At 43.4% G+C, this 18,440-nt stretch overlaps 5 protein-coding genes across 5 annotated transcripts in view; 1 reads left to right on the top strand and 4 right to left on the bottom strand.

Moving 5' to 3' along the window:
* Window positions 1-318: 318 nt before the first annotated feature.
* On the bottom strand, window positions 319-4,616 carry hprt1l (hypoxanthine phosphoribosyltransferase 1, like). Its single transcript, XM_083666644.1, has 9 exons — window positions 4,487-4,616; window positions 4,022-4,128; window positions 3,293-3,476; window positions 3,106-3,171; window positions 2,956-2,973; window positions 2,635-2,717; window positions 1,887-1,933; window positions 1,168-1,244; window positions 319-1,042 (listed from the first exon to the last, which is right to left on the bottom strand). The coding sequence occupies exons 1-9, from the start codon at window positions 4,502-4,504 to the stop codon at window positions 995-997; spliced, it is 648 nt and encodes a 215-aa protein (XP_083522770.1). The 5' UTR covers window positions 4,505-4,616; the 3' UTR covers window positions 319-994.
* A 692-nt stretch (window positions 4,617-5,308) lies between these two features.
* Window positions 5,309-8,107, bottom strand: LOC310802727 (26S proteasome non-ATPase regulatory subunit 7-like). Its single transcript, XM_083667261.1, has 8 exons — window positions 7,983-8,107; window positions 7,626-7,717; window positions 7,341-7,433; window positions 7,148-7,245; window positions 6,947-7,027; window positions 6,547-6,638; window positions 6,220-6,418; window positions 5,309-5,969 (listed from the first exon to the last, which is right to left on the bottom strand). Exons 1-8 carry the CDS (start codon window positions 8,054-8,056, stop codon window positions 5,709-5,711), a joined length of 990 nt encoding a protein of 329 aa, XP_083523387.1. The 5' UTR covers window positions 8,057-8,107; the 3' UTR covers window positions 5,309-5,708.
* A 28-nt stretch (window positions 8,108-8,135) lies between these two features.
* Window positions 8,136-9,904, top strand: LOC310801861 (dynein light chain roadblock-type 2). Its single transcript, XM_083666029.1, has 4 exons — window positions 8,136-8,221; window positions 8,516-8,591; window positions 8,876-9,043; window positions 9,558-9,904. The coding sequence occupies exons 1-4, from the start codon at window positions 8,219-8,221 to the stop codon at window positions 9,599-9,601; spliced, it is 291 nt and encodes a 96-aa protein (XP_083522155.1). The 5' UTR covers window positions 8,136-8,218; the 3' UTR covers window positions 9,602-9,904.
* Window positions 9,905-10,439: 535 nt separating this feature from the next.
* LOC310802751 (tripartite motif-containing protein 16-like) lies at window positions 10,440-13,083 on the bottom strand (the record flags this gene model as incomplete). The annotated part of the gene is made up of 6 exons (XM_083667294.1): window positions 10,440-11,115; window positions 11,245-11,298; window positions 11,548-11,707; window positions 11,847-12,080; window positions 12,172-12,276; window positions 12,514-13,083. The coding sequence occupies 6 exons, from the start codon at window positions 13,081-13,083 to the stop codon at window positions 10,592-10,594; spliced, it is 1,647 nt and encodes a 548-aa protein (XP_083523420.1). The 3' UTR covers window positions 10,440-10,591.
* A 334-nt stretch (window positions 13,084-13,417) lies between these two features.
* Window positions 13,418-18,440, bottom strand: part of LOC310802770 (genetic suppressor element 1-like) — a 21,303-nt gene continuing 16,280 nt past the window's right edge. Inside the window, exons 11-16 of the mRNA XM_083667315.1 lie at window positions 18,311-18,440; window positions 17,488-17,601; window positions 16,949-17,329; window positions 16,439-16,696; window positions 16,222-16,325; window positions 13,418-16,016 (exon numbers count right to left, since the gene is read on the bottom strand). The exon at window positions 18,311-18,440 is cut by the window's right edge and continues 147 nt beyond it. Coding sequence (XP_083523441.1) covers window positions 15,876-16,016; window positions 16,222-16,325; window positions 16,439-16,696; window positions 16,949-17,329; window positions 17,488-17,601; window positions 18,311-18,440 — 1,128 coding nt within the window. The 3' untranslated portion in view covers window positions 13,418-15,875. The remainder of the gene's footprint in view (window positions 16,017-16,221; window positions 16,326-16,438; window positions 16,697-16,948; window positions 17,330-17,487; window positions 17,602-18,310) is intronic.

The following is an 18,440-nucleotide window of genomic DNA, read 5'->3' on the forward strand; positions in this document are numbered from 1 at the left end:
GGAGCGTACTCCTCCTAGTGGGCGACTAAGGATATAGCTAGTTTAGCTGTGACTAGGATTATATTTATATTTGGATGTTGTGTGTGCAATCGTAGAATACACACAGCATCCAAATGTAAATATAAATATAATCCTAATCACAGGTGGGGCTAGAGTCACTAATGTCAGTGGGCCTCCAGGAGCCAAATTCTGAGAGCCAAGTGTCTTTAAGATTGTGTGTGTGTGTGTGTGTGTGTGTGTGTGTGTGTGTGTGTGTGTGTGTGTGTGTGTGTGTGTGTGTCTTTGGCACTGACAAGAGTGAATAAACCAAAACAGGTATGAACCACAATATATTTAATATTGCTGTAAATGACTCATTGTTGGAAACATCACTGACATCATACTTCAGCCATTTTAAAAATGAAACAAAATAATCTTACAGTACATTCCAGGTCTGTCATTGCATGGCATAATGAGGGGAAAAACTGCAATATTTGTACAACGCAATCAATGTATCCAACAGTACATGCGATTAAAGTCACACTTGACTGAGAGTTTACTGTGGATATGAACAGTAGCCTGAGACCCTGTGTATTGTTATTGAGCAACAACATTGATTAAATTAATATTCTATTTACCAACAATAACATAAAACAATCAAACAATCATCCTTTGAGGCATTTTAGGGCCTCAGTATATAATTAAGTAATAAAATAAATCTAAATGAAAATAGTATATCTTCCATAACATTATTTTATTATATTTTGACCTACTTACTGACTAATTACCTATCTAATTTTAACTCATCTCATTTATTCACATGGGGACAAAAATAATATCACTCATTTTAATTTTTTTTCAAAAGAGCTGCTTGCAGACTGAATTCTCAGTCCATGTGTTCACATTTTGTAGGCTCCATTTAATAGGTAGAAAAATAAACAAGATTCAAAACCCAAAAAGCTAAGGAGCATCACAGTGGTCCTAGTCTCCATTCGTCACCTCAGCAGATCTCAGCTCACACTCTGTACTTCTCCTTTGCCATCTCATTCAGTATACAAATATGCTGCGCAGGGGGGAAAACATGGTTAAGAGTGCAAGTTACATTTTTTTTATTAAAATACAATTGATATGTACACCAGTGCCTGACTAGTGTGTGTAAAAAAATAGAATTCTGAAAAAGAGACTCACGCTGAGATCTCTGAAGTATTCGTTGTAGTCGAGAGCGTACCCCACCAGGAACAAATCAGGCACCTCAAACCCAATGTCTGAGAAATGAATACAATGAAGGAAGGGAGTAAACACAAACATGAGACACACCAACCAATACATCCAATTCAATACTAAACAACACATGCAAAACGCCTGTGTCTTTGATTTTGTGTCGTGAAATCTGTCTAAGAAAAGGTACACAAAGTCTAGTGTGATGTACTAATAATAGTAATGCAGTATTTGCAGTAGTAAGTAGTGTCAAATGAGCTTACAACATGACATAAATATGCATTTCTCCTTTGCAGCAACATATGCATTAGTCTTACATGATAACATTAACTCTGCTGTTTGATTGAAATTGACAGAGCTATTGGGAAGTCAGCAGCAAATAACAGCTGCCCTTGTGGGACGATCTTAAAGAGCTTATCTGACGCCAACCTAAAAGCATTACATAATCACAAACAGTGAGAGAGAGAGAGTGTGTGCGTGTGTGTGTGTGTGTGTGTACATGTGTTGAAGTAGATTCCGATTAAGCATGTTTATCTTACGTAGAAAATGTAACTAGAACTGTATTACATTCTGCCCTACTAATCTATATATATATGGAATAAACACACACACACACACACACACACACACACACACACAGTGCACACACACACACGCACACGCACACACACACACACAGCAGCACTCACAATCTGGCCTGTATCCTGAGCTCCTTGGTGTTCTCTTGACCAGAAGGCTGAAATGAGATGAAGCATATACTGCTTTAATCCAATGCTATATACTGTACAGAAAGATGGCAATACTGTCCTGAGGTGCAGACAAAAAACACATTGGCGAAAAAGAGAGAGAGAGGCAAGGCTTTAAATCAGGGGTTAACAGGCTTCATTGTCTGCTGATTTTATATCTGGGCAAGCATGCAGTGTGCAGTGATATTAGCCGTATAAATCAATGAGGTGAAACCCTTGCAATAATCCATTGATATGTCTGTGCTGAGATAACTTCCAGGAATTCCAAATTACAACTGCACACACGCGCACACGCACACACACACAATTACATTTCCAACCTGAGCTACAAAATCAGAGAATCACTTTCATACAACAGGATATCCTGGCCCTCTCCACAGTGCAGTTAATTGTATGGTAGATTAACTCTTAAGCTGCTCTCTCCCTCCGTCTCAGTTACAGTCACATAACATCTCTAAATCAGTGCTTAAGGGGAGCGTGTCCATTAGGCCTGGCTACTACAGCTGAGAGTGCTGTCATCTGCAGTGCTGTCTGGGTAGCCAGAAATAGGTTCTGAACCGTGTTATTGGCCAAAGGGCCACTGTGCATGGTCTTCAATGGGAATTCAACTTCGGGTCTGCAAAATTCCTGGTCTACTGTATAATGTAAGTGGTAGAGTATTGTATTGTGTGCTGTATGTGACGATTCTTACCTTATTACTTTAACCATCTTTGGATTGCATTTACTCAGCAGTGACAGCAGAGTCTCCATCGTCCTCCCAGTCTCCACAATGTCCTTCAACACAAGCAGGAAAGATTCAATATGTGAAACTCCTAATTACAATCCAAATAGTCGTCTTTGTCTGAATTATCACACAAAACAGTCTCCCAGTCACAAATGAGGAGGACAATATGGAGGAGATGATTACTTGAATTTAATACATGGATAATGACCCATTATGTCAACATCCACATATTCCTACAGACTTCATATTTAGGGATTGAAGTTCAAGAAAGAAAAAGAAAAGTCTTACCTCAACTATCAAAACATTCTGTAAAAACAATGAGACACATTATTGAGAGAGGATAGACTAGATCAGCATGTACACATTGTATGCTGTGGTGTGTGATACATGTGTCTCACACACATTCCTGATCAGTTACAATAAGCAAGAGAAACTCACCTTCCCCGTTAGTGTGGACAGCTCATCGCCTCCGATAACTTTGACACTGTTAGTCGACTGATCATTCTGGGGATAATAGATTCACGTGATGGTTTAAAATCTACAATACAAGGGCTTCATAACGTTGCACTTGGTTTGCCAACAAACACCATTCTCCAATAACAAAACACATGAAATGTATACTCACACAGTAGCTCTTTAGCCTGATGAAATCCACAGTGAGTGGGACAGATGTATCGCTGTTCTGATTTAGGACCTTAATGTAGTCCAGCAGGTCTGCAAAGAACTTATAACCCCCTTTGAGAACACACAGAGCTACTATATGATGTCCTCCCATGTCACGGATTATATCACGGGCCAGACGCTCTGTCCTAGAGAGAGGGAGAGACGGGGGGGGGGGGGGGGGGGGTTGCGGAAAACAGAAGTAGAGGGATGCTCAAGTGCATACATTTCAGTGGACATTAAAGCTGAGGAGATGGCATTGTACCAAAAGGTAGCCTGACTGCTCAGTGGGTTTCATTCTAAAGGCAGTTGTCTGTAGAGTCTGTCTGAAATGCAAATCGTAAAACCAATTCACGGCAAATGAAATTCAAATCACACAATGGAAAACATGAACAACTAGGACAACAAGTGTGATGTTGGTGAACTTAGTGACCTGATTTACTCCAAGAGAGAATAGCATTGTGTGTGTGTGTGTGTGTGTGTGTGTGTGTGTGTGTGTGTGTGTGTGTGTGTGTGTGTGTGAGAGAGAGAGAGAGGGATGCTCACTTGAATGTGCAGTAGGTAGGACTAAACAATTCCCTGTAACCTGATCTGACCAGCTGATCAAATATGGACCAAACCTCTGCATTTACAGGAAAGCTGCATTATTCCCTGACTTGATATTGCAACCCAGAGTAGTCATGGTTTGACTTACCTATCCATGATCAGTCCATGGGGGATAATAACCCTGTCTAAATCATCTTCATAATGTTTGGGGACACAAAAGAGGTCCAAGTTATGACCCTTCTCATCGTCGGCTATCTGAAAGAGAAAGAAAACAAATCCCCTACATTTCCGATGCGCAAACTTTGGCACAAACCTGCTTTGTAGGCGCATCAGTGTCACAAAGTATCACACACACACACACACACACACACACACACACACACACACACACACACACACACACACACACACAATAACGTCGTCCTGGCAACGATTGAAATGTTCAACATTTAGGCCAGTACTGGTAACCTGTAATCGGTCAACCACACCCTGGCAACTATCCAGGTTTACAGTATCCACATTTTGGAATCGTCAATTCCGAAACGGGAGAACAGACTGATGAATATATTAGCCTAAGCTTTCACAACAAACACGCTATGGAGTGCTGCCTTACCTGAAGATAGGAGGCCATGTTACCGTCTGTCCGGTGTTCTCTCTTCACTACAATAATATTTGAGGAGTCATGCCTAGTTATGTGCGTGGAATAGATAGAGTTCTCGCGGCGGATCGTGAGTCTCCTCTTCCTCTGCCACTTTATCTTGCGCGAACATGCGACGCTCCCTCCCTGGGGGTTTAAACCCTGACGTCACAATCCATTTTACCTATCCAATAATCTGATTTACCCGACGCAATGCACTGGGTGATGTACATTTATGTTACTGGCGTGGTAGCCTATACCTCATTGCAGCTGCAGTATTGTGCTGATGTAATTGAGGAAAACCCCTTTTCGATTTAAATAGGATGATCTATTAGTAGGCAGCATTTCGTTATCATGGAGGCTACTTCAAAAGTATGTACATTTTAAGACTATCTGACTATCTCTAACTGGAATGCCTTGCTCGTTTTCTGCTGCATCGTGTCAATCAAGGACGTTGTTCACTCTTGATCTTGACAGGTTTGCTGTCATAGGGTGACCTCACACTGCCCTGTAATAAATATACATGGCTTTCAGTAGTCAAGTCATGGCCCTTGTCTTAGGTTGTCCACAAGGGTGTAGGGTTCTATTCACACTAAAGGATCAATCATCTTGACTGTCAAAGAGCAGATATGAACTGCTTTGTCACTTCATATTTTCTAGGTGTGTGTGTGTGTGTGTGCCTACTGAGACAGAAGACACAGGACAGAGGAATGCATAACCACATCATACATCTTTGTTAAGTGCAGACACCCTAACTCCTACCAGAGGTGAAAGAGAACACAAGATTGGGCAATTAAAATCATTTAAAAAAAAAATCTTTAATATGATCCCATTCTTTATTGAGCAATACAGATACTCAACATTCCTCTTCTTACATACAAAAGATAAGCACTCCCAGGCAACCATTATGTACAACACCAGGCACCAACTATGAAAACAGAAGAAACATGTTCTCAAAGTAAAGAAAAGAACACAACAAGCATACAGGTATCCTCTCACCCTCCGCACTACAACAGTCAGTTATTCAGTGCCAGTTACGACCACATGGCCTATCCTCAAATGACACCATACTCCCCAGATAGTGTACTACTTTTAGCTAGACCCGCATAGTGTACAAAGCCATGTGACTCTGGCCAAAAGCAGTGCACTATCCCGTAGAATAGGGTATGATTTGATACATAAACCTTATTATACGCACTCATTTCTTCTTCTTGTCCTCTTTCTTGGACGTGGCATCGCCTTTCTCCTTGTCTTTGTCTTTCTCCTCCTTCTTCTCCTTCTCCTCTTTTTTCTCCTTCTTGCCCTCCTCCTTCTCCTGTCCCTCCTTCCTCTCTGCGTCTCGGTTCGAGATCTTGTTGTTGATCAGGTTGTGCAGTGCCACCACAGACCGGATCAGAGAGGCCAGGTACACCACTAACATCTGGTCGTTGGTCTTCAGGTAGAAAGCTTTAGTGAACTCCTGAAGATAGATTGGGAAGAGAACGGATAATCGTGGATCAAGAAACCTCAGCAGGGGTGTGATTTGCATCAAAGATAGCGGGGAAGGTTTACTATTTCATTTTAAATTATAAAATACTTATAAGAAATAGTATTCCCAATTATTTCCTGGTGGCTGCGATGTTACTTCAAACACTAAAACTAGCCATTTCATCATTGAATATACAATAACACACATCTCTCACACACACAAAAATCCCCTGTAACCCTACCAGCAGGTTGACGTCAGGCAGCAGGTTGAAGACATCCTGCAGGTGGTAGATGATCGGATGATTGATGGGCAGTTTGCCCGCCACCACCTTCTCCAGGTAGGCCCTGATGTCCAACAGCTTAATATTGAGCCCCTTCAGGCCGTGCACCTGGTTGGTGATGCGTTGGGAGAGAGTGCCTACCGTCGTGTCCTTGATGTCTCTGTGGACAGGATGAAACAGAGGGGAATAGAGTAGCTCAGATATGAGTTCAACTGAATAGAAATGTCTGTTAAACACAGAGTATGCCTGTGTGTGTTTTGCAGGGTCCAGGTCAAATGTCACGTATACCTGAGCAGGTGCTCAACTCCAACTTCCTCTGCCTCTTCTGCCCCGATCTCACTGGTCACATGTTCAAACGTCTTTGAGGTTGGAGTTCCATCCTGAATGAGTGGAACATCATTAGCTTAGCGAGAAAACTTTACAGTGATACTATAGTAGGCACCTAAAATCAAAACATTTTTAGCTAGAGGTTTTGAACCTAAAAGCGGTCATTGTCAAAATGAGTCCTTCTATCTACCAATCTACATTGTGTCAAGCTAAAACCTACCAACTGCAATATCCAATGCCAAACCTATCCAATCCTTTCAGATCTACAAAAATGTCTCTGGGATAGGAGTAGGGGCTAGGAGATATGGAATTAAGCATGTGTCATTGAGGCTCAAGCAGTGCATGCCAACGCTCAACCTACATCATGGATTTCCTCAACAGAGAAGTAGGCTTCTGTAGGTAGACCCAGGTCCTTTGGCTTCACATCAATGATGACTAAAACCTGATTGGGGACAAATTGAAAGCAAACATTCATTCAATGGTCTATCTGAGATTCCAAGCATGAGAGCAGAAGATTATGGAAATGATTAGAAAAGTCAAGCTTGTAGTGGAAATCACTTACTGAATTAGTGCAGTACTGCTTGACAAGTTCATTGATGGCAATGTCATTTTTATGTAGTTTTGGACCTGTGTGATACCAGCCAACAATTCTTTCTCTGGCTGGAAAAAGAGAAAATAGAGGTTTAAGCATCTAATAGCAACACAATGTAGAAAGTGCAACTGATTTTAAACGTCTGTGGTAGACATTGCCTCACCATTGACCTTCTTGAACATTCCATACATGTTCTCCAGATAGTCGTGGTCCAAGAACCATACTGAATCGTCCTTGTCATCCTCATCAAATGGCACTGAGTGGCAACAGCAGCAACAACAACACATCAGCAAACTCAATCCAGCACAGGCAGCTGCAGTCAACTACAGGATTTTCATTTCTTGAATGATGTACAATACATTCCTTCTGCTGCTCTCATAAACATGATAACTTCACCCTATGAATATCATTACATCTTGACCCTTTTCAACATGAAAGAGGAACTCACCTGCAAAACTGTTGGAGACATCAAGAACCTTCTTGTGCCAAGAGCCAAGGAGGACTCCCACTACTCGCTTCTGGTTGCCAACTTTCCCTATTCTGTCAAAACAAAAAGCACATTTGCCAAATCAATACATCATAGTTTTTCCCTCGAAACCAATTTAGCGAACGAACTGATAGACATAATGCAAGTGTTTGAGGATGTGTAGAAAAACTGCACAGATTGAAATTGGGGTTTCTGACTCAGCAGGTTAGCTAGTTAGCTAAACAAGCAAGGCCTGCAATTCAATTATGTGTAGCTAGTAAAGTTGCAAGGAAACAATGAGTTCAAAGGAGATACTGCTATCAGGAATTAGCTACATACCTATTAAAATGATCCACAACGCTGAGCAACACCAGTGGGTGTACAACCACATTTTCTACCGCTAACTCGGGCATTTTGAGGTGAAGCTGCGGCGGACTGTTAGCTGGGGCGGGCAACCATTTAGAACTCTAGATACTTCCTTTCAGATTGATAGCTACTTCCGTTTCTCGTAGCAACAGAGAACGCCCAAGTGACAGTACAACATTGGCCGTTTACGAAGCTAGCTACCTGCAAACATGGTAAAACGTCTGTTTAATATTATCTTAAAGCATAGCCAGTTAGCAACATGTAATTGACAGAACAAATACCAATGGAATCAACCTTTTCATATTTGTCTTTACATAGCTAGCTTGTCAGACCAGGTATTAGCTAGCTAGTATTAGCTAGTTAAGCTAACGTTAGCTTCTTGTTCTAAATGTAACTGACTTCTAACGTCGTTAGGTCGGTTGGTGTGAATGCCTTGTTTTCACAATCTGGGATCTGGGAATATGTACAACAAATGGTCATTTCAATTTCTCTCCCCTCTTATGTAGGCTGAAGTCGAGGAGACTCTGAAGAGAATTCAGACTCACAAAGGTGTAATCGGAACAATAGTTGTTAATGCAGAAGGTAAGCCAGCAACGCAGCACTAAGACATCATAGCAAACTAGGATGAAAACTGCATACTGACTGGTAAAGATACAGTTACAGGGTAGTATGAAATCCATCAGTAAGTTTCCGCTCCTGCTGCCAATGTCGTGTACTACAGTACATACTCTTCAGGCAACCAGGTATTGCGGTTATACTGAACTTGGTCGAATGCCTTGTTACCTTACCAATAGTATTGTTTACACACCTCTACTGTAAAACTGCTGGTGTTTAAATGATGTCCTACTTTTCATGGTCATTCTCAGGTATCCCAATCAGAACTACCTTAGATAATTCCACCACAGTGCAGTATGCAGGGCTGCTGCATCAGCTCACAATGAAAGCCAGGAGCACAGTGAGAGACATTGACCCACAGAATGACCTCACCTTCCTACGCATTCGCTCCAAAAAGCACGAGATCATGGTGGCACCAGGTAAGAGAAGGGGAGGTGGTTTACTTTGAGTTACTGTATTGTGCATGATGCGTAAACTAGCCATTAGCATTAAAGCCATAGTTCAACCAAATTACAAAATCACATATTTGGTAGATTGAAATGAGTCTATGAACAAGCACAGACTGTAATCAACACTTTGGTTGTGTTTATCTGGGCGCTGTCACTAACCACTAGTGATGCGCAGGTCGGCACTTTATGGTCCCGTACCCCTCCCCGCAGTTTTATAGACATGGCAGGGCCCCACTTTTTACTTGTAAATGTATTTGAGATGATTTGAGCATGACATTTCAAACATGCTAACTTAGGGGCCATTGACATTTGAACCAAATATGTGATTTTGTGTAATTCGGGTGAACTATCCCTTTTAAGTATTTTAAAATTATATTTAGCCATTTATTTATTGTATTGATTCTCAACATCTATGTAAAGTGAAATGTAAAGAATCACACTCCATGGTTTTACACTGTGTCTCTCCTCTCTCTCTCTCTTCCAGACAAAGAGTATCTGTTGATCGTCATTCAGAACCCCAGTGAATAGCCCCTGGTGGCTCCTGTGAGAGTCAGGCCTTAGCTCCTCACAAACTGTTCTTTATGCTGTACAGATTTTTCTTTGTATTTATCTTTCTGTTTTTCCAACTTTTTTAACCCTGCAGTATCTGGCCCTACTCTACTTATTCCCCTCCTCCCTTTTTGCCACAGTGTTTGTTAAGCCTTCCGAACTGCATTCAGCATTTATTGACATGGTTATTTAAACTTTACTAAATTGTAACTGTAGAACACCTGGTACATGAGCCAATGTCATCAATTCATGAAGTAAAATAAACCTGAAATATCATCAGTATTGGTGTGTTTTTTTGTGTGGGCGTCTACATGAGGCTAAATGGGTGGTTGGTGATATTATGCAGATCATTTATTATCAACCCGAATTACTACTGTGTAGAGGAGTCTTTGACCTTATATCTTGCTCAATTTTCTCTGCCCCAGAGAATGTTTTGGATGTACTCAAAGTATTGCCCTTTCTTTGAGGACTGTAAAGGAACCACGCAGCTCAAGTAACCAAATACAACTTACAAAGACAACATGAATGTTCTTCATGTGCCATTGGTAACCAAATGAAGTGCTCTTATGGCCAGCACATGAAACATGGGGCCAACCTAATGTGCTGTTGGTGCAACTCCTTTCAAACGTGGAGGCTTTACATGCAGTCCAGAAAAAGAGTAATCTCCATACTTTCCCATTAACAACCGTAGAGGTTTGAGTCTCAACCAAACTTTGGCTACAGCATTTCCCAGTATTTCATGTATCAACAAGGCATTGTGGTAAATAGATTCAAACAGTAGAGTAATAGTTTTAGTAATAGCAGATTGATTGATTGATTTTTTATTCATTTAAGTGTCATTGCACCTTCAGGTGCTCAGCCCTTATCGGCTTATAAGACAAGTAAACAAGTGTGTTCATCACATTTTCCTTTAACATTTTTTAAACAAAACAATCACTGATTGTGTCAGTTTCCTCAGTTTTAACACCTTCACAATATCTGTACAAATGAATGTGAGCCATACACTCCAAACCCAGGATAGAGAGGCTGAGTGAATGTGGTTTGGAATTGGTGGAGGAGGGTCATAGTGTGTGAGACTTTGTAAAAGTCCAGAGTTCCTGCCCTGTGGTGGAGGTACACTCTTATTCTTGAGGAGCAGGGGACAGAGATTTCAGTCTTGTTCTTATTGTGGAAGAAAGAGCAGGTGGAATCTTTTTTGCAGACTAAACTCCAGGATTGATCATTGCGTCCAAAGATAGAACTAGAACGGGATCCTTTCTTGTCTATTCCTTTGTATGAGACGGCTACATCAACTCTGCTCCCACTCCACTCTACCTCCCAGACATAGGCTCCAGACAGACCCTCTTTACACAGCACCTGTCTGAGATGGCTGAATCTCTCTGGATGGGCCGGATAGGAGTTGCCTATCTGAGTCCGGGTCAACTTTCTGTTCTCCTCAGACAGACACAGGTGTTCATTAGCTGTATTGGGATCCAATGTCAGCTGCAAGGAGTCTATAACATTGCAAAATAGAGCTAATGAAAATGCATATAGTTTCTAGTTATGTTCATGTTTCTGTATATCATTGCAGAGTTTTGAAAAAAATAAAATAAATAAAATGTTCACAAAAAATAATTACTCACATTCTGGAAGCTCATCCAGGGGTATTGTCGGGAGGTCAACCTTAATTTCGGTCACTTAGGGGAGAGATAGAATGAAATATCAGTAGTCCCTAATGTTTCATAACATATGAGAGCGGTGTCATTTGAGGATGTGGGAATTTATGAATGAAGTAAGGGTAACACTTTACAATATGGATACATTAATCAACATAAATAAATGCAGTACCTCATTTGAACTAATGATTAACTGAAGGTTTTAAGCCTGTAATAACATGACAACTGTCCTTACAAACAACTGTCCTTAGCTACCTATGTTTCCCATACCTCTTTGAGATATCTTGGCTATTTCCAGTTTGCCAATTTCTTGTATTCTGTCTTTCAGTTCAGAGACGAATGTATTCACATGCTCAAAGGATATTTGTGGATCGTCAGTGATGCTGGGTGAGACATCAGATCCAGAAGAGATACTGAGTGACTGGAAACTCTACAGAGAAAATGAATAAGGTAGAAATTACTGTAATAAGAAAGCGTGTTCGTGTTCAACCCCATTTCACTGAGAGAGAGAGAGAGTTTGTATGCATTGCTTTTTTGACTTCATCTAAGTCAGAGTTGTCACTAGTCACCTGGAGGAAATGGATGTCATCCTTTGTGTGTGAGAGCTGCTCCAGCTCAGCGTCTCTCCTCCTCAGCTCAGCGACCTCCTGCTCCAGACGCTCCAGGAGTTCTTCAGCCTGACTCACTTCAGCCTTCTCCTGGGCTCTGATCAGCTCTCCTACTTCAGTGCGTCTTCTCTTAAGGGAGTGGATCACCTCAACAAAGATCTTATCACTGTGCTTAAGTGCTTCCTTTGCAGATATCTGTGAGGACACGCAGAGATATAAGTTGATACTTGATTCAGCTGAGAGAGGAAGGGGTCCATTTTAACCAGCTCTTTAACGCAGCACCCACCTTGATAGTCTCCTTAGCCTTCTTCACTTCTTGTACCTTTTCCTCTCTCTGCTGGAGTTCAAACCTGTTACTCTGTATTTTCCCATGCAGTTGTATCTGCAGCATCTGCATATTCATATGAAATTGAATTAAAGATGAATGTACGTATATCCTACATTATGAGTCCGGTGACGTGAGAATATGAGCCGATATGAGAACTTCAAGTGTTTCTTTTCAAATGTGATTTGTTCTCTTTCTGTCTTTCGTTCCTGTATTTATTCATTGTCATTGACACAGTGTGTGTGTGTGTGTGTGTGTGTGTGTGTGTGTGTCTAGTTCATTAAACAGAGTCCTACTCCTTACCTGTCTCCAAGTCCTTCCTGCTGCAGCTGAGACTGTATCATGGCCTTTATGTTCATCCATCACACACAGACAACAGATACCCTGCTGATCGGTACAGCAGTAAACCTCCAGTGGTTTGTCATGATGAAGGCAGATCCTCTCCTGCAGTTTTGTGGACGCATTGACCAGTTTATGTCTTTTAAAGGCAGTAGATTCATAGTGAGGCTGGAGGTGAGTCTCACAGTAAGAGGCCAGACACACCAGACAGGACTTGGTGGCTTTGAGTTTTGTTCCACTACAGACATCACACTCCACATCCCCAGGTCCAGCATAACATTGAGCAACTTTGAGTGTTGTCGTCTTTAGTTTCTCCACCAATTCAGCCAGCAGAGTGTTTTTCCTCAGAACAGGCCTTGGGAAAAAACTTTCATTGCAGAGGGGGCACCTGTAGACTGTAGGCTTCTGGTCATCCTTATTCCAATGGCCATTAATACAATCCATACAGTAGCTGTGTCCACAGGCAGTAGTCACAGGATCCTTCAGTGCATCCAGACAGATGGAACAATGGATTGAGTCCATAGCCTCTGCCATTTTGATACACAGACTGAGTAGCAGACGTTGAACCGGATGTTGAAATTCTTGTGGTTTAGGAGTGGCTTCAACAGAGCTGAAGGGGACTTCCTGATTCTGTGTGTGAACCCATATTTAAGATACCAGGTCTGGCCAGCAGAGGACATAAGTGGTCTGTCACAGCCATTCTGAACTGAACATATTGAACAAAATGAATAGAATCCTGGGGCTTCATTTATCATTTTTGCTTAGTTTTTTTTTTTCTTTTCAAATTAGAACACACTCATTTCTTTTATGAGAAAACACAAGTGTCTATGCATGAATAAAGTTCTATGTACCACAAATAAGCATGTTTTTATTTATAAATCAAAAATGTAAAGCAAAAGCAAAATAAAGCACAATTCTTTCCCAAACCATTTCTGAAACATGATCCAAACTTTTTATGCAATTTACATAACTTTTCATCAGACACTTACAGCAACATTTCCATAAATAGCTAATTGTATCACTGTACAATCAAAATAATTTATTATATAATGATTACAAACTTTAAGTACAAACATCACATTTTTCACAGCATGTTGGTTGAGGGGTGCAGACAGGGGTTGTGTTGTAGGCAGGCTGGGGGAGGTCTTTAGAAGGGTCTTTGCCCCTCTGTGAGCCATTGAGCAGAATTGGTGGTGGGGGGGGGGGGTATATGTGCAGATGTAAAGGACAGGGCTGAGGTCATCTAGAGGATAACAGTCAGGATTACTGCTGTTGCTGTGTTGTTGCTTTGTTGTCTTGTACTTCCTTGGAGCCCAGAACCCTGATGCTACATATGTACATACTTCATACATGGCCTTGTATTGTATTACATGTGCCGTGTTGAAATCAAACCAGGTTTGTGCTACCACACTGAGACACTCCTCTTTACATACATGTAGTCTACTCACAGTGGTTTCAGCTGAACACAGTGCATTCTGATAGGGTGCTTTCTGGTTGAGGAAACAGCAGTTCACACACACAGCTTGTACTGTCATTTGAGTGAGTTGTCTTTTGTGGCATAACAACATTTGTGACGTTTTTGGAATGTACATTAGGCCTATCTTCTATGGAACACCTGTGGGAGAGAGACCAGGTTTCCCCATTGACATACATAGTTGAGTGACTTTGGCACTAATGCTGTGTGGTAAAAGACGGTTCCAAAGCTTTAATTCGTCTACTCAGATATACATCAAAGTGTTGTTATTATTTTCATCAAAATCATTATCATTGAATTGAAATGTGACATTCCAGAGCAGTGGGTTTGGCTGGAGGTCACATAGGGATGGTGGTTTGAAGACCTGTTCAGAGAGTTATTATTTATGACACCATCATCCCGACCCCCCCCCACCCCCCTCCAGTGCATCTCTTCCTCCCCTCTGCTAACCATTTTCTTTAGTCAGGACCATGAAACAGTCTACAGAAAACTTTTCATACTGACCAGCAGCAGTACAAACATTAAAAGCATCTTGTTTTTAAAAGCATTACATGGGTTCTCATTCTAAGGCTTTAAATAACAAGAGTAAAAGAACAACCTACAAAATTCAAAATTATGATTGACATTATCAATGGCAAAATCATATATTTAAAAAAACAAAACAATAAACCTTATTCTCAATAAAACATTTCCTTGTGGAATTAATTTCTTCTCCAACCTGTGTGTTTTTGCAGGTCCATGATCCGTAGTTGTAGCATCGTGCAGCATAGTGTCTAGATATGACAGCTTACACAGTTGGATAGTTAGATAGATATATTGTACCGGGGGAGGCTGGTGGAGGTAGAAATTGGAGGACGGGCTCATTGTATTGCATGGAATGGAATGAGCCTGTCTTCTGATTTCTTCCTCCACCAGCCTCCACTGTACTGTATGTAAGAGTACTGCCACTCAGAGTAACTTGAGCAGCTCCTTAAGATCCAGTTTAAGTGCATCTCTAGTTTAAGGCCTAAGTTGTGTTCTAAATCCCTCCCTCATTTCTCACCCTCTGCGACTCACCATTCAAGATCTGAGAGGACTGGATATGTCAAAGGAAGATGGTGGAAACTAGTTGAAGCCTATGGAAGGGCTAGATGGAGCTACACGCATGGTTCTTAGTCTTATCTACAGCTTTTACATCCATGAGAAGTGAGGGAGCAAGGACATTGGGGGAGGGGAGTGAGTTAGAGAATCTGAACGCACAAACGATCTGGTCACCATGGATATGGTTACCATGAAGAGGGTAAACATGGCTGTGGTCACCTGGGACAGGTCAGAGGGTAGCACTGATTGGCCCGACACATTAGCCTTTTAAACACAGATTGGCTGCTTCAAGGCCTTTCTGTTCATATATTGGTTGGTTTGTGTCCTTGTTCACTCCCATTTGGGATGGCCATTGGTTGCTTTGGTCCTCTCTAGGTCCTACATTGGTCATTGTATTTTTCCCCAACGTCTATTGGTTACAATGGGACTCAACCAAATCACAGCAATCTGTAAGGTAGCTACAGTCACTAGCCTTCAGTGACCCCTTAGCCTTGTTCACCAGCTGTGTGTATCACAGTTCTACAGAACAGTCTAGACGTTTGGAATGCAACGCTACAGGGCACCTCCTCCTCCTCTCCTTCAGACTCCCTCTCTTCATTTTTCTGGTATTCAACAGGCTCAGGCCAGAGCTCTCTTCCCCTCTCTTCCTCTCGCTGGTAGCCAATTCAACCGGTCCAAAGGACTTTAGGGTAGGGGGTTAGAGCCTTAAAAACGCAGGGCAGAGGGGTGTGCCTGTCGGGTCAGGAACAGGGAGCGGGGGGGAGTGGGGGGGTCACCTAGGGGGGTGGTGCCCATTGACCTGTCTTCTGCCCCAGTGCATGTTGGGAAGAGTCAGACACTTCCTGAAGTGCTCTAACTGGGCCTGAAGCCTCTCTCTCTCCTCCCTCACCCTCTGCCTCTGATTCATCAACTCCTACAGACAGAGAGAGAGAGAGAGAGAGAGAGAGAGAGAGAGAGAGATGATGGGATTAGATTTGAGAACAAGCAGTCCACTCGCTTACACCATCAATAAGGGGTACTAACATAGAGACATAGAGAAATTGAACAAAGAAAGCAGATCAGATGGACAAACAGCCACACATGGCCATGGAGAGGCCTGAGAGATCAGGGGCACTAACCCCCATGCTGTTGGAGAGCTGCTCTGCTGTCCGGCTGAGGGTGTAGTTCTGAGCCTCCAGCCTCCTGCATTGACTGTGGAGAACCTGCCTCTCCACACCCCGGTCTGAGAGAGAGAGAGAGAGAGAGAGAGAGAGAGAGAAATAATGATATAGAGGGAGGTCTTACGTGTTGGATGTGTTCAATGTTTTGCGCGTCCGTGTGTATGTATAATCTCACCGTCCATGTACTCGTGATAGGCTTCAAATATCCCCTCGATCCCCTGCCACTTCCTAGGAGCTTCCTCCTCTTCTTCATCCTCCTCCTCTTCCTCACCAGACTCCTCCTCCTCCTCCTCCTCTGACAGCTCGTCCTGTACCTTTGGGGGGTCCCGGTGGGGTGGAGGGGGGTAGGAGTGGTGGCCGTTGGTGTGAGTGTGCAGGGTGCAGTGAGGAGTTGGTCCATTCAGAGGAGGGATGTTGGAGGGCGCTGATACCCCTAGTGGACGGGAGGAGAGAGAGAGAGAGAGAGAGCGAGAGAGACTGTCAGTCTAGAATTGCCGCTATGGCTTTCACCCTGTCATCCTAACGGTTGCAATAGATGATGTGGTCCTTGATACAGTATCTCTGGCTGTTCGGTTATTCTAGCTAGGTACCACTAGGTGGCAGAATACAACCTCTTTCACTCACAATCCACAACCAATTCCACAAGTGATGGTGACATGACCCTATTAGAGAGTAGCTGGCTGACCTGTGCTCTTCTGCTGAGAGTTGTGTGTAGACTGCAGCACGGCCTGGTGGAAGTGTTGAGCGAAGGCCTCCGGGGTGAATCTGTCCCAGGGCCTGCTTCGCTTGTTCTGCCCAGGCAGGGGCTCCCTCGGCTGGGCAGGAGGGCCAGCGCCGTTCTGGAAGCCCTGGAGCCTCTTAGCTGGGTGACCCTCACTCAACGCTGCCCTGTCAGGGTGGGGGGCCAGGGGAGGGGGTTGGCGGAGAGGTGGGGTAGTGGCAGAGGGCTTTGGGGGATCTATGTGGAGGTTGTTGGGGTGGTGGGGGTAGGGGGGTGAGGGGCTGGGGGATTCTGGGTAGTGCAGTCCGTTTGATTCAGATTGCGGGAGAGCTGATGAGGAGTCACCTGGAAAACAAAAAAAATAAACACACACACACAAAAAAAAACATTAGGAACACTCAGATATAACGCTTTCTGTGTGTGTGTGTGTGTGTGTGTGTGTGTGTGTGTGTGTGTGTGTGTGTGTGTGTATGTGCGTATGTGCGTATGTGTGTGTGTCTTACCAGTGGAGGGAGCAGGGGGGCTGCTGCATACGGGTAATGGGTTGTATCTAATGGTGTCTAAAGTGACACTCTTCTGCTTTATTGCCTTCAACAGTCCCTCCATCTTCTCCTTATCTATAGAGAGAGAGTGAGAGAGAGAGTGAGAGAGAGAGTGAGAGAGAGAGTGAGAGAGAGAGTGAGAGAGAGAGAGAGAGAAGAGGAAGAGGGGAAGGGGGGTCAAGAGGCATGGAGAATCAAAGGGGTTAGGGTGTAGGCCAGAGGGAGTAGGGGTTAGGGTGTAGGGTGTAGGCCAGAGGGAGTAGGGGTTAGGGTGTAGGAAGTAGGGGTTAGGGTGTAGGCCATAGGGAGTAGGGGTTAGGGTGTAGGAAGTAGGGGTTAGGGTGTAGGGTGTAGGCCATAGGGAGTAGGGGTTAGGGTGTAGGAAGTAGGGGTTAGGGTGTAAGCCAAAGGGAGTAGGGGTTAGGGTGTAGGCCATAGGGAGTAGGGGTTAGGTTGTAGGAAGTAGGGGTTAGGGTGTAGGCCGTAGGGAGTAGGGGTTAGGGAGTAGGGGTTAGGGTGTAGGCCAGAGGGAGTATGGGTTAGGGTGTAGGCCAGAGGGAGTATGGGTTAGGGTGTAGGCCAGAGGGAGTAGGGGTTAGGGTGTAGGCCAGAGGGAGTATGGGTTAGGGTGTAGGCCAGAGGGAGTAGGGGTTAGGGTGTAGGCCAGAGGGAGTATGGGTTAGGGTGTAGGCCAGAGGGAGTAGGGGTTAGGGTGTAGGCCAGAGGGAGTATGGGTTAGGGTGTAGGCCAGAGGGAGTAGGGGTTAGGGTGTAGGGTATGTTACCTTTCCTCTGCTCGTGGGTAACATGTGAGAGACTGAACATGGTGAGGAAGTCTTTCTTGTCCTCCAGCTGGGGGGTGCTGTCCATCTCCTCTGGGGTGAAGTGGGTGCTGAGGGGGGGTGGGAGTGCCAG

The sequence above is a fragment of the Argentina silus genome (assembly GCF_951799395.1).
Source record: "Argentina silus genome assembly, chromosome: 3".
NCBI lineage: Eukaryota > Metazoa > Chordata > Actinopteri > Argentiniformes > Argentinidae > Argentina > Argentina silus.

What these genes read in the sequence shown, in the direction of transcription:
- LOC310802727 (XM_083667261.1), bottom strand. Translation starts at nt 8,056, where the DNA reads ATGCCCGAGTTAGCGGTAGAAAATGTGGTTGTACACCCACTGGTGTTG. An exon ending in AGCAGTACTGCACTAATTCA is followed by an intron (nt 7,028 to 7,147) that starts GTAAGTGATTTC and finishes GTCCCCAATCAG; the next exon opens with GTTTTAGTCATCATTGATGT. An exon ending in GGAGTTGAGCACCTGCTCAG is followed by an intron (nt 6,419 to 6,546) that starts GTATACGTGACA and finishes TCCTGTCCACAG; the next exon opens with AGACATCAAGGACACGACGG.
- LOC310801861 (XM_083666029.1), top strand. An exon ending in AATAGTTGTTAATGCAGAAG is followed by an intron (nt 8,592 to 8,875) that starts GTAAGCCAGCAA and finishes GGTCATTCTCAG; the next exon opens with GTATCCCAATCAGAACTACC. An exon ending in CGAGATCATGGTGGCACCAG is followed by an intron (nt 9,044 to 9,557) that starts GTAAGAGAAGGG and finishes TCTCTCTTCCAG; the next exon opens with ACAAAGAGTATCTGTTGATC.
- hprt1l (XM_083666644.1), bottom strand. An exon ending in CATGGACTGATCATGGATAG is followed by an intron (nt 3,477 to 4,021) that starts GTAAGTCAAACC and finishes CCCTCTCTCTAG; the next exon opens with GACAGAGCGTCTGGCCCGTG. An exon ending in AAGATGGTTAAAGTAATAAG is followed by an intron (nt 1,934 to 2,634) that starts GTAAGAATCGTC and finishes ATCTCATTTCAG; the next exon opens with CCTTCTGGTCAAGAGAACAC.